At 41.9% G+C, this 14,322-nt stretch overlaps 1 protein-coding gene across 2 annotated transcripts in view; it reads right to left on the bottom strand.

Moving 5' to 3' along the window:
- Positions 1-14,322, bottom strand: part of adgra3 (adhesion G protein-coupled receptor A3) — a 119,849-nt gene that overhangs the window by 44,157 nt on the left and 61,370 nt on the right. For both annotated transcript variants that reach the window (XM_063043368.1, XM_063043369.1), the window contains exon 3: positions 1,931-2,002. In XM_063043368.1, coding sequence (XP_062899438.1) covers positions 1,931-2,002 — 72 coding nt within the window. The remainder of the gene's footprint in view (positions 1-1,930; positions 2,003-14,322) is intronic.

Here is a 14,322-nt window from a genome sequence, read left to right as displayed (position 1 = left end):
GCAGATGTCCGGGGTAAGTTGTTTGTTTGTTCGTTTGTTTTTTTTTAGAAACGCTGAGAGTGGTGAGTACGTGGAATGGGCTGCCGGCAACGGTGGTGGAGGCGGATACAATAGTGTCTTTTAAGAGACTCCTGGATTCGTACATGGAGCTTAGAAAAATAAAGTGACACAGCATTGTTGGCCGAAGTGCCTGTATTGTGCTGTAGGTTTTCTATTTTTCTGTTTCTAAAATAAACCGGAATCAAACTAAATCTTCCCCCAACTAAAATGAGGAGCTTAGGTCATGCTAGATTTTAACATCAGTTTTACATTCTTATTTCAAATGCTAGCTATTAAATCATTCCAGAGGAGCTTATGCACATCATGTCATTTTTGCCCAAGGCCTACTCAGGTTCTTGTCACTAAGACCATCTAAGGTCTACCTTCTGAATTCATCTAAAATAAGCTGGTTGAGCACAGGGAATAGGGGGAGTGGGGAGCAGGGAGTAAAAACTTGTGGACTTGTGTCAGAATTTTCTTCCTCTGCACAAACTCAAAGCTCCTTATTCATTTGCAAGAGCTTAAACACTAACAGAAACCCTTTCTTGAAATGATACCTAGGTGTTCTCATCACTACTGCAGGATGAACTCCCCAACTTCTTTAAACATTTTTTTCCGAAGCATAAAGGGGAGAATAACTCTTAAATCTTTGTAGAAACTGGCTCAGACATCAGTTTGCTGATAGATCCCAGAAAGTTTACAATGCCAAGAAGTTTTAAAAGTAAACAGTACTCGCCGAATGCAATCCACCAGTTCCAACAAGTGTACATGACAAGGAAACAAAGCACCAGACTGCAGGCAACAAATAAACAGGGTGGCAGAGCGGACCTTGTGAAAGGCAGCCAGAAAAGTTAAATCAAAAAATTTCTTGACCTGCACCACCAGTGATTTATTCAAATAAAAATAATGTTGAAACAAGGTATGAATGGACTTATGGCAAATAAAAGAAAGCTGCTTTAAAATTAATATATTGGCAAAGTCATACATATCAAATGAACAAATCTGTGTCATCCAATTGTAGAATCAGAATCAACTTGAATGCTTAAATCACTTCTTTAGGTCTATACTGTGAAGTATCTAAACAGGTCAACTGAAGACCAGAAACAAACTACTGGAGCTTACAGCTCTATTTATTTTTTTGGCATTTAGGCCTTACAAATTTGGAAATGGAGAGTTTCAGCTTTACCAGTCCAAAGAATCACAATTTGGGAAAATCAATATTTGAGATGTAAAACACTAATATTCAATGACACTATAAAAGATTAAATGTACAATTATTACAGGAGTAGTAGTATTTTGAGTAGAATTTCCATCTGTAATTTCTTGGGAGGGTACCGGAAGTAAAATGGGAACTTGAGACAAGTCTTCAATTATCAATCACACATTTGCCAATCCACAAAGTTAAAAAAAAAGAAATTTGGGTTGATTTATAAATGAATCAGCTTTCTGATATTGTCTAGTTTGTCCTCTCACTGATGATGATTTTCAAGCACCTGAAACTTGCTCCAAAAGAGTGTTTTTCCATTTCAATCCCAAGCATGAAATCACAAGTTTTCCTAATGTGCTCATGGCTTACGTTCCTTGTTGACGATGCCAGGATTTATGGCCAACATCCCAGGTTACCACTAGACTGGGGAGGCAATTAAGAAAATAAAATTGACAGAACTGGAGTCATAAGGGCCAGTCAGGAGGGGAAGGCAGATTTTCTTCCCTTGAACCAGAAGGATCATGAAAATCCAATATGTTCATAGCTTCTGTGACTGCAACTACAAACGTTTGTAGATTTGTATCTTGCTCCTACCTTACTTGATTTGAACTTTTGTCTTTGAACCTATGATACCATACACATAGTGGATGCCTCATACCTGTATGCATGATTATCAATACTCACAGTCTTTTTAGTGCTGAAAGTCCCCATAAGGCAGCTAATTCTATGTTACTGATAAGGTTGTTCCTCATATCTCTGCAACAGAAAAAAAAAACAATATTTGAAATACTTCATTAGTTGTAATGCAGTCCTCATCTTCCTATCCTATCGTTCCAAAAAAACTAGATTTATTTATTTTTCTTTAACAATCACCAACAAGCAAGCATCTCTCATAATGGCTTCTTTGCCAACACCAAGCAAAGGACTCAAAAGTATTAATTGATAAGATTTTGAGTATTCAGTTAGACCTAGATGTGCAACTAAATTATCATTACCGTTCGCATATGCCAATGTAATGAACAACTTAATTTCTCTACTGGGCCTTATTTTTTTAAAGATGTATTAGTAAGAGAAATACATTTTAAAGCACAAATCAGTAGGAACAAAGGAGAAAAGTACATACTTTTTCTTAAAGTGCAAGTACGATAAAAATGCAGATAAAATTTGTTATGACTTCATAATCGGATAAAAAGGAAATGATCACAAAATAGTAAACAGTTAGTACAGCTCTTAAACTGATTATCTTCTACTATCTCCTATGTGCACGTTAAAAGTAAAATAAATGCCTTCATCTTGTACATCTTCTTCTCTTCATGTGCTTTGCACGTTACACGCGTGGGCAATCATGGCTCTCCACATCAAACGATCCCTCGCAGCGTCAATGATATCTCGCACACTTAGATCTGATAGTTCTTGCACAGTATCCATATATTTTCTTCTTTGCCTTCCTCTACCGCGTTTCCCAGGCATACAGCCTTGTAATGTAAGGCATTCTATTTCTCCCTTTCTGATGACATGGCCCAGGAATTTAAGTTTCCTCTCATGTAATGTTCTCATTAAAGATCTTTTTGTATGGGCACTTTGGAGTACTGTCTCATTAGTTACCCCAGCTCTAAGAAATCACATTTCTGTTGCTTCTATGTTTCTTTGGAGTTCTGGTGTTATAGTCCATGTTTCGGAAGCACACAGCAAGATTGAACAGATGTAACATTTTAGTAGCCTAAGCCTTGTTGTCATAGAAATGTGTCTGTTGGTAAAAATGGGTTTCATTTTTTGGATTTCAAGTTCCCTGGCCCCCACCACCTTATTTTCATCATGGATGTCCAGTCCCTATATACCTCCATCCCCCACCAGAAAGGGCTCAAAGCTCTCCGTTTCTTCTTGGATTCCAGACCTAACCAGTTCCCCTCTACCACCACTGAATTAGTCCTTACTCTCAATAATTTCTCCTTTGGCTCCTCCCACTTCCTCCAAACAAAAAGTGTAGCCATGGGCACCTGTATGGGTCCCAGCTATGCCTGCCTTTTTGTTGGCCTTATGGAACAGTCCATGTTCCAAGCCTATACTGGTATCTGTCCCCCACTTTTCCTTCGCTACACATTAGCGACCACATTAGCGCTGCTTCCTGCAAGCATGCTAAACTCGTTGACTTCATTAACTTTGCCTCTAACTTTCACCCTGCCCTCAAATTTACCTGATCCATTTCCGACACCTCCCTCCCCTTTCTTGATCTTTCTTTCTCCATCTCTGGAGACAACTTATCTACTGATGTCTACTATAAGCCCATGGACTCTCACAGCTACCTGGACTATTCCCCTTCCCACCCTGTCTCCTGCAAAAATGCCATCTCCTTCTCGCAATTCCTCCATCTCCGCTGCATCTGCTGTCAGGATGAGGCCTTTCATTCCAGGACGAAGGAGATGTCTTCCTTTTTTAAGGAAAGGGGCTTCCCTTCCTCCACCATCAACTCTGCTCTCAAATGTATCTCTCACATTTCACGCACATGTGCTCTCAGCACATCCTCCCACCACCCTACTAGGAATAGGGTTCCCCTTGTCCTCACCTACCACCTCACCAGACTCCGGGTCCAACATATAATCCTCTGTAACTTCCGCCACCTCCAACGGGATCGCACCACCAAGCACACCTTTCCCCCCCCCACCCCACCCCCGCTTTCTGCAGGGATCACTCCCTACGCGACTCCCTTGTCCATTCGTTCCCCCCCATCCCTTCCCACCGATCTCCCTCCCGGCACTTATCCTTATAAGCGGAACAAGTGCTACATATGCCCTTATACTTCCTCCCTCACCACCATTCAGGGCCCCAGACAGTCCTTCCAGGTGAGGTGACACTTCATCTGTGAGTCGGCTGGGGTGATATACTGCATCCGATGCTCCCAGTGCGGCCTTCTATATATTAGTGGGACCCGACACAGACTGGGAAACCGTTTCTCTGAACACCTACGCTCTGTCCGCCAGAGAAAGCAGGATCTCCCAGTGACCACACATTTTAATTCCACGTCCCATTCCCATTCTGATATGTCTATCCACGGCCTCCTCTACTGTCAAGATGAAGCCACACTCAGGTTGGAGGAACCACACCTTATATTCTGTATGGGTAGCCTCCAACCTGATGGCATGAACATTGACTTCTCTAACTTCCATTAATATCCCTCCTCCCGCTCTAACCTCATCCATTATTTATTTTTCCTTTTTTTGTCTCTTTTTCTCTCTCTCTGTCCCTCACACAATAACTCCTTGCCTGCTCTCCATCTTCCTCTGGCGCTCCCCTCCCCCTTTCTTTCTCCCTAGGCCTTCCGTCCCATGATGCTCTCCCTTCTCCAGTCTTGTATCCCTTTTGCCATTCAACTTTCCAGCTCCTAGCTCTATCCCTCCCCCTCCTGTCTCCTCCTATCATTTCAGATCTCCCCCTCACCCTCTCAAATCTCTTACTGTCTCTTCTCTCAGCTAGTCCTGACGAAGGGTCTCGGCCCGAAACGTCGACTGTGCTTCTTCCTATGGATGCTGCCTGGCCTGCTGCATTCACCAGCATTTTGTGTGTGCTGCTTCATTTTTTGGAAGTTGGTTTTGGCAATGGCAATTCTTCTTTTTATTTCTACTTTACTTCTAGCATCTTGTGATATAAAACTACCAAGGTAATTAAAGCTGGTCTTTTGTTCAATCTCTTGGTTACCGATGTACAATTGGCAGTTTTGATAATACCATATATTTCTTTTTTTCTTCTTCAGTTGATGGTTAGACCAAAATCTGCACTTGTTTGTACTACTTTGTCTAGAAGGATTTGTCGGTCTTCTGCAGCACTTGCTATTAGGGTGGTATCATCTGCATATCTTATATTGTTGATGCGAACACCTCCAATTTTTATCCCATCTAGGTCTTCTATTTCTGAGAATCATTTCACTATAGATATTAAATAATCCCAGTGAGGCAACGCATCCCTGTCTAATTCCTCTTTGAATTTTAGTCCAACTGCTTATATTATCAATTTTTACCGCTGCCATTTGATTCCAATATAAATTTTGAAGCTGTTGTTGGTCCCTTCTGTTAATGCTTAGTTTAGCAAGAATTTGAAATAACTTTTCATGTTGCACTTTGTCGAATGTTTTAGTGAAATCAATAAAACATAAAAACACAACATTTTGATATTCAATTGCCCTTTCTGAAAGCATTCGTAGTATGAAAACTGTGTTCCTAGTTCCTCTATCCTCAATAAGCCCATATTGCAGTTTATAAGTTTCTGGCCTTAGCTTATTGTTAATTTGACTCAGAAAAATTCTCAATAAAATCTTTATTATGTGACTCAAGACTGATTGTTCTATAATTTTCGCAGTCAATGGTTCCAGGAATTTCTGGCAGAGTTATAAACACTGATTTCAAGAGATCGTCAGGCAATACAGCAACAGATTTTCTTGTGCCATTTTTTCTTTGCTGTTGTTACTATGGCCTTCTACTTCATTGCATTTTTCTTCTTTGCAATATTGCACAACTGTCTGGTCCATCTGTCTAGCTCTCTGTATGGCACTTCATTATTCGTCACTAACCTTCTTTGTTCCATCAGATCTACAATTTCTTTGTTTATCCACCCCTTGTTGGTGTGTTGGATTTCTTGTGCTGGGATTATCTCCTCTGCTGATTGCTATATAGCAGTGGTCCCCAACTACCGGGCCGCAAGGAAACGATATGAGTCAGCTGCACCTTTCCTCATTCCCTGTCACGCACTGTTGAACTTGAACATAGGGTTGCCAACTGTCCCGTATTTGCCGGAACATCCCGTATATTGGGCTAAATTGGTTTGTCCCATATGGGATCGCCCTTGTCCCGTATTTCCCCTGCTAAGGTAGAGCGATCCTATGAAACCGTTCGTAAGCCAAAATGGTGTAAAGCGCAGAAGCAATTACCATTAATTTATATGGAAAAAAATTTTGAACGTTCCCAGACCCAAAAAAAACCTACAAAATCATACCAATAACACATAAAACCTAAAATAACACTAACATATAGTAAAAGCAGGAATGATATGCTAAGTACACAGCCTATATAAAGTAGAAATAATGTATGTACAGTGTAGTTTCACTTAACAGAATCGGGAAGATTAAGCCAAAACCGATGTGTAGGAAAAAATCGGCACGTACGCGCATGCGCACACAGGTGCCTGTGCAGGGCTTCATGATCATGGTAGTCTTTCTCGGGGTAAACACAAGTGTCCCGTATTTGACTGCTAATTTTGTCCCTTATTTGGGAGTGAGAGAGTTGGCAACCCTAACTGCAAAAGAGATGTTGAGGTGAGTTTAACCTTACTTGAACAAGAATATTGTCAATATTAAACCGGTCCACGGTGCAAAAAAGGTTGGGGACCCCCGCTGTATAGCATATTTAAATCTGTCCCAAAGAAGTGTTGTTTCATTTTCGTTGAGGTGTTCTTCTACAGCTGTTCTGAATTGTTGCTTAAGTATGCTATCTTTTTTAAGTTTTCCCAACATATCCTGCTTTATCTTTTTTTCCATGTTTCAGTTTCTTTAATTTTGTTTTAATGGTAGCTATTACTAGATGGTGATCTGAACCACAGTCTGCTCCTGGGTAGGCTTTAGAATTTGTGATATTATTTCTAAAGCATTCACTGATGGTAATGAAATCTATTTGATTCCTTGTTCTGTCTCCAGGGCTAATCCAAGTACACAATCTACGCGGATGGTTTTTATCTGAAGTACTGGTGATCACTTGGTTGTTTCTGACACACCAATCAGTAAACCTGTCTCCAGTTTCATTTTTCTCCCCTAATCCAAAAGGTCCTATGATGCTATGATGTTATCAACCTTTTCCCGTCCAACTTTGGAGTTAAAATCTCCCATGACTAGTTTTAGATCCTGAGATTTTACATTGCTCATAAGCACTGTCAAGATCTTCACAACACTTGTTGATATCTTCTTCATCCGCATCATTTGTTGGCTCATAAGCTTAGATTATGCAAATGTTAAAAGGGTTACCCCTTAATTTAACTAAAAGCAGCTGGTCGGATATTGCCCAATATCCCATAAGACATTTTGATACTTGTTTGCTTAAAATAATTCCAACTCCATAGATATGCTGTTGACCTCCAGAATACATTATCAGAGAACTATTCTTAGTGAATTTGCCACTGTCGGTCCATCTAATTTCTGACAGGCCTAAGATATCAACTTCCAACCTTTTCATTTCATTTAATGTGTTGTCCAACTTTCCTTTCTGGCAAAGTGTACGGATGTTCCATGTTGCTACGCTTAGCCTTTCCCTATTGCCTACAGTCTCTGGATGACGGTCTGGTGTCACCTGTAGCACATGACTACCCCTACCAAGTGAGGTGTTGTTCTGTTGATTAGAATCAACTCCATTCACGCTGTTGTCTGGTTTCCTTCTTTTGTTTCTTTCAATGATTGACTAGGCAGAAATTACAACAATGGTTTGCCGTTGCCTTCTGTTGCCGCAGTGCTCATCTAACTAGAGCATTTGACCTCTACTGGTGTTCCCAATTGGGAATCATACACTAGACCTCGCCCAACCTTTGCTGTTGTTGTACAAAGACAATCCTCCATCAAAGCTTGGAATCCATCTCCCTGCTGCCGGAGCCTTCAGTGATTTTAGGTGACAGCACCACCATTGGTCTGGTTATTTTTCTGGTGCCAAACACTTGCCGTAGACAGAGCTCCTTCAGCGAGACAGGGTGCACCCGGACACAAGTCCTATGTGAAGGCAGAGTTGTCTTGGGTGGTAGAAGCTATATAATCGCTATTGGAATTTCCTGATATTTAGGCAGGACCCAACCACCCCATACACCCCATATCTTGTACATATTTAAACAAAAAATGAACTCATAACATATTTGATGCTCTCTCACACAAAGAATTTTTGCCACCCTTTTACAGCTGCCAGTCCTTTCGCTGATAATAAATTCTTCAAAGGTACGTTTTGTAGGGGACTACACTGCAAGTGTAAACATATCACTGAAAAGCAATCTTTGATAGTCTTGTTGCAGTGCATTGCCAGAAAGACAAACTTCTTTATGAAAGTGTTCCATTCTGGCTTGTTGAGACAGGCAAATCATATACACTTTCAAACAGGATAGTGCCTGAAAATACCAGAACCCAGATAAAAGTATTGGAATGCGGAGACAAGAGACTCAAGACACAACTTACTGGCCTTTCGCTCTCAAATCTTGCCTGGAAATGATGGAAGACAAGCCAAATTGTACTATTTACCAGCTGTACTATTTCGTAATACAAAAAAAATAAAATGAGAAGGTTTTGTTATCAAAGCAATTTAGTTTGAAATTATTGAGCTTTTTCTTGTGTAAGCAGTGCATAGCTAATTTCATCACGCCATTGACTGAAAGCAACTCAGACGTGTTTAGAATTGATAAATGTCAGCTGCTCTGTTTACACCTTGTTAAACATTGAGAAAAGGGTAAATTGTTCTGGCTCAGCAAATTGTGTTGAGGTGATCAAAATTCAGGCACTTATAAAGAGATAAAGATAGTTGCTGCCACTAATTATAACATTCGTAAGTATGTTTTATATTGTGACCCAGAATACATATATCTGGAGGGAAAATAAGCAAGCTGCTGGAGGAACTCGGTGGGTTGAGGGGAAGGAATTGTCAGTAAATAACACTCTCCCCTACCTACCCCTCCAACTAATGCTGCTCAACCTGCTGACTTCCTCCAACACATTGCATCCACAAGACCCTCGTCATCAACTAAAAAGCTTTTCAGCATAACCCACTTGGTTGACTTATTTTAAGTCATGAGACAAGTCAAAGAGTCATACAGCACAAACAGATCCTTCAGTTCAACTACGCCATGCCAACCAAAAGTCCCATCTGAGCTGGACTCATACAATCACATTTGGCTCATATCCCTCCAGCCATTCCCGCCCATGTACTTGTCCAAATACCTTTTAATTGTTGTCAGTATAGACGCCTCAACCACTCCCTCCGGCAGTTCACTCCATATTACTGATCACCCGCCGGGTGAAAATACTGGCCCTCAGGTTCCAATTAAATATATGCCCCTCTTGACTTTACATACCTCTGTAAGATCACCCCTCACTGAAAACATTCTCAAATCTGGGAGGAGGCGGAACGGAGTAAAGATGGCACTAAATGGCGACTCCTTTGCTTGCATCTTCGGAAACAGCTCTACAGGTTCCCCCCGCTATCCGAAAGTAGAGCGTTCCTATGAAACCTTTCGTAAGCCGACATGACGTAGAGCCAAGAAGCAATTACCATTAATTATATGGGAAAAATTTGAGCATTCCCAGACCCAAAAAATAACCTACCAAATCATACCAAATAGCATATAAAGCAGGTCAGATATGATAAATACACAGCCTATATAAAGTAGAACTAATGTACATACAATGTAATTTCACTTATCAGAATCAGGAAGCCTTAGCCAAAACTGATTTGTAGAGAAAAAAAATCAGCACGTACACACATGCGCACACACCTGCCCGTGAAAGCCTTCATGTTCATGGTAGTCTTTCTCTGGGTAAAGACAAATTTAAAGCGGGCGCCTTTTTTCGTAAAAGTGAAAATCCTCTTCCGATTTCTTTCAGTTAGCAAAAACAGGTACTAACATAGGTGTTTCGTAAAAGCGAAGTGGCGTAAAGTGAACTTTCATGAAGCGGGGGAACACCTGTATTTCCATCATTAATATCTTTATTTTTCCCTTTCAGGGTTCTTTTGAAGACACTGAGCTGGAGTTACACGCTGACTTTGGTTCTTTGTGGGAATGGGACCCGTTCTCGGGGTTTCAGCACTGGCTGTTGTTTGGCACTCCAAGGGTTCAGACTGACAGTCCGGCTCGGATTTGGAAGCCTAAATCTCAGGACTCTGGAGACAGGTGGATTGAGGGTCAGTGTCATGACAGGAGACCCATTTGTCATCAGGGGAGTCGGAAAATCTACTGCTGTGTGCCCGAAGACCCAGGATCTTTGTAATATTCAGGCACAGAGCTCGAGAAAAAGCAACGTAACAGACTTTTAACATCGTAAACCAGCAAGTTATTTGTCATGTCTCCCAGCTCGCTGGGAAAAGGGAGATACCACCTTCCCCCTTATTAGAGAGAGAGAGAGAACCCGTGGTATGATGAATGCCAGGTGAAACGCAAAGTCTTTGGGGTAACTGCAAGTCTGTGTCTTTGCTGTTGCTTTGCTCACGCCGAGTGCTCGGCGGCGGTGCCAATACCAAAGCTTGCTCTTTTTTTTGCCTGTGGGGGGAGGGGGGTTACGCGCAGGAGGGAGGAGAGCTGGGGGTGACTGGGGTTCTTATGTTTAACTGTCACTCATTCTTTGGGGCACTCCTCTGATTTGGTGGATGTTTGTGAATAAAAAGCATTTCAGGAGGTATATTGTATACATTTCTCTGACATTAAATTGGACCTTTGAACCTGCTTATCCCCTTTCCATAACTCAAACCCTGGCTCCCAACAACATCCTCGTAAATCTCCTCAGTGCTTTTTCCAGCTTAATGACATCCTTCCTTTAGCAGGATGACCAACATTTCAAATGCGGCGTCGCCATTGTGCAAGACTTCCCAACTTCGATGTTCAGCGCCCTGACTGATGAAAGCCAGCATACCAAAAGCCTTCTTGACCACCCTGTCTACCTGCAATAGCACTTCCTGAGAACCATGTACACGTACTCCTATACTCTATCCCCCTGGTCTACAACACTCCCTAGGCTGCACCATTGACTGTGCATACCCGACGCTGATTTGTTATTAAAAGCAAAAATGTGGAGTTATTGATCATGATGGACAATAAACAAATTGCTGGAAATACTCAGCGGATGAGACAGCATCCGTGGAGAGAGAAACAAAGTTAACATCTCAAATCAATGATGTATGGTAGAGCATGAAAGAATGTTGACCAAGAGAGACCTGGGCTTCAAGGTCATAGCTCCCAGAAGAGAGTGAAGGTGGTACTGGGGCGTAGTTGGTACATTATGTTGCAACTTTACAAGGCACTGGTTAGGCTGCACTTGGAGAATTGTGTGTGTGTGCAGACTGGTTGCCATACTGTAGGAGAGGAGTGATTATGCTGGAGAGTTCAGAGGAAACGCACTGCCCATCTGGAACTCAATGCCAGTGAAACCAGATACAATCACTACTTTTAGAGGCATTAAGACAAAACAATTGAATAGGTAGCGCATAAAAGTTTATGGACTAAGTGTGTGCAAAAATGCTTCAGTGTACATGTGCAGACTTTGGTATAGACATAATGGACGAAGGAGTGCATTTCTGTGTTGGGTGACTATGACTTTCTCTGCTTGCATGTACATTTTCCCATTCTCTTGCCTGTGAGAAGACATTTATGTGTGTGTGTGTCTTTGCACAATCTTTCTATCTGTAGCTCCTTAAAGACCACATTGGGGAAACGGAGGAGCTAGATGACCTTCAGTTCGTTCAGGAGATGGAGAAGCTGATTGACAGGAGATACAAAGAGGTAGTAATGGCCTTAGGTACAATAAGAAGGAAGCTGGGTGACTGTCAGGAGACAGAAAGGGGAAAGAGTAGCCAGTGCAGGGTATCCCTGTGGGCCATTCCCCTCAATATCAAGCATATTATTTTGGATATTACTGGGTGGGGGTGGGGGTGGGGGGGAGAAATGACCTAGCAGCGAACAGCCACAGGAGTCAGGTCTCAGGCAGTGAGCTTGACTCAGCAGGGAAGGGAGGGGGTGGGGGTAAAGAGGTGGCAAGCGGTAGTGATAGGTGATTCATTGGTTAGGGGAACAGACAAGAGGCTCTGTAGGCAAGATCGAGATTCCTGGATGATATGTTGCCTCCCAGGTATCAGGATCAGCGACATTTCAGACTGCGTGCATAGCATCCAAAGGAAGATGGTCAGCAACCAGAGACTGTGGTCCAGGTCAGTATCAATGGCATAGACAGGACCAGCGATAAGGTTCTGCCAAGTTAGTTCAGGGAGTTAAAGGATAAGACTTCCAGGGTGGTGATCTCAGGATTACTACCCACACAGGATTGCTTACCTGCTAGTGAAGCTAGAAATTGGATGATAATATAATTTACCATGTGGCAAAGGAGCTGGTGCAGAAGAGAGGGCTTCAGATTTTTGGATCACTGAGCTCTCTTCCAGAGAAGGTGGGACCTGTACAAATGGGATGCATTGCACCTGAACTGGAGGGGAGCAAGGAAGGATTGCTGGTGCTGCTCGGGATGGGGGTGGGAGTGGGAGGTGTTGCAGGAGGATGGAAACCAGAATGGCAGGACAGCTAACAGAGTGGTTGTGGGGAAAGCAGATGTTACACCCACATACAAAGACAGAAACGAAAAGGCTGAGCATGGAGGGACTAATATTCTGAGTTGCATATATTTCAATGCAAGTAGTATTGTAAGTAAGGCAAATTAACTTACAGCAAGGATTAGCATATGGGAATATGATATTGTAGCCATTAGTGAAACTTAGTTGCAGGAGAAGCAGAACTGGCAGCTCAATGTTCTGGGGTTCAGTTGTTTCAGACATGATAGAGGATGAGGTACTGTTCTTCTTCAGGGAAGGCGAGGCTGGTCCAGAAGGTTCAGTTGCTTGGCATTCAGGACAACGTGGTAAACTGGATTCATCAGTTTAGCAGAGTGGTTGTTAATGGTCGCCTCTTTAACTGGAGGCCTGTGACTAGTGATGCGCCAAAGAGGTCTATGCTGGGTCTATTGATATTTGTCACCTATATTAATGATTTGGATGATAATGTGGTAAATTGCATCAGCAAATTTGCAGATGACACCAAAGTAGAGGATATAGTGGACAGTGAGGTAAACTATCACAGCTTGTAGCAGGATCTGAACCAGCTGGGAAAAAAAAATGGCAAATAGAATTTAAATGCTGACAATTGTGAGGTGTTGCACTTTAGGAGGACAAACCAGGGTGAGGCTTACACGGGAAACAGTAGGATACTGAGAGGTGCGGTAGAACAGAGGGATCCGGGAATACTGATCCATAATTCCTTAAGAGTGGAATCACAGGTAGATAGGGTTGTAAAGAGTTTCAGACACATTGACCTTCGTAAATCCAAGTATTGTACAGGATTTTATGTTGAAGTTGTGTTAAGATGTTGGTGATGTCAAACTTGTAGTATTGTGTGAAGTTGTAGTCACCTGCCTACAAGAAAGATGTAAATAAGATTGAAGGGAGTACAGAGATAATTGACAAAAACGTTGCCGAGACTTGAGAAGCGGAGTGATAGGGAAAGGTTTAACAGGTTTGGACTTTATTCCCTGGAGTTCAGAAGAATGAAGGGAGATTTGATAGAGATATACTTAAGGTAAATACAAGCAGGCCTTTTCCACTGAGGTTGGGTGAGATTCAAACTAGAGGTCATAGGTGCAGGGTGAAAAGCAAACTTCACAGAGGGTGGTGAGAGTTTGGAACACTCTGCCAGAGCAAGTAATGGACGGGGGATCAACTGGATAAGTACATGGATGGAAGGGGTATGGAGCAAGTGTGAGTCGATGGGTCTAGGCAGAATTAACAGCTTGGCACTGACTGGATAAGCCAAGGGTTGGTCTCTGTGCTGTAGTGCTCTATAACTCTATTCCCTCTTTCATTTCCCTGCCTCTAACTGCTTTGCTCTTTTCCTTCCCTCACTTTTACTTTCTCTCCAACTTCCTCGCACCAAATTTTGCTGCAAAACACTGAAATATCAAATTCAGAAGTTATTCTCAAGGCAGATTATTAAAACAAACACATATTGTTATTAACCGTCGCATTACTCCTTTTGTTTGTCAAAATTGGCTAAATACACCCTCCTCATACAATCCAACAGCAAAATCTCGAAAAAGTATTTGCTTTGTATGAATGATACATGTTTCTCCAAAACAGGACTATCCCAACATATCAACGAAGACTGATAAGATCCAACAGAAGAACTACATGACTTTCCATTTTTACAAGGCAAGTTAAGGCAAGTTTACTTGTACAGCACTTTTTAAACACAAGGCAGTTCAAAGTGCTTTACAGAAAAATATAAAAATCAACAAATTTCAGATAATATAAAGAGAATAAAAT

The sequence above is a fragment of the Mobula hypostoma genome, chromosome 3 (assembly GCF_963921235.1).
Source record: "Mobula hypostoma chromosome 3, sMobHyp1.1, whole genome shotgun sequence".
NCBI classification, from domain to species: Eukaryota; Metazoa; Chordata; class Chondrichthyes; order Myliobatiformes; family Myliobatidae; genus Mobula; species Mobula hypostoma.
The sequence above is the reverse complement of the archived record's forward strand: the minus strand, read 5'-3'. Positions and strand labels throughout refer to the sequence as shown.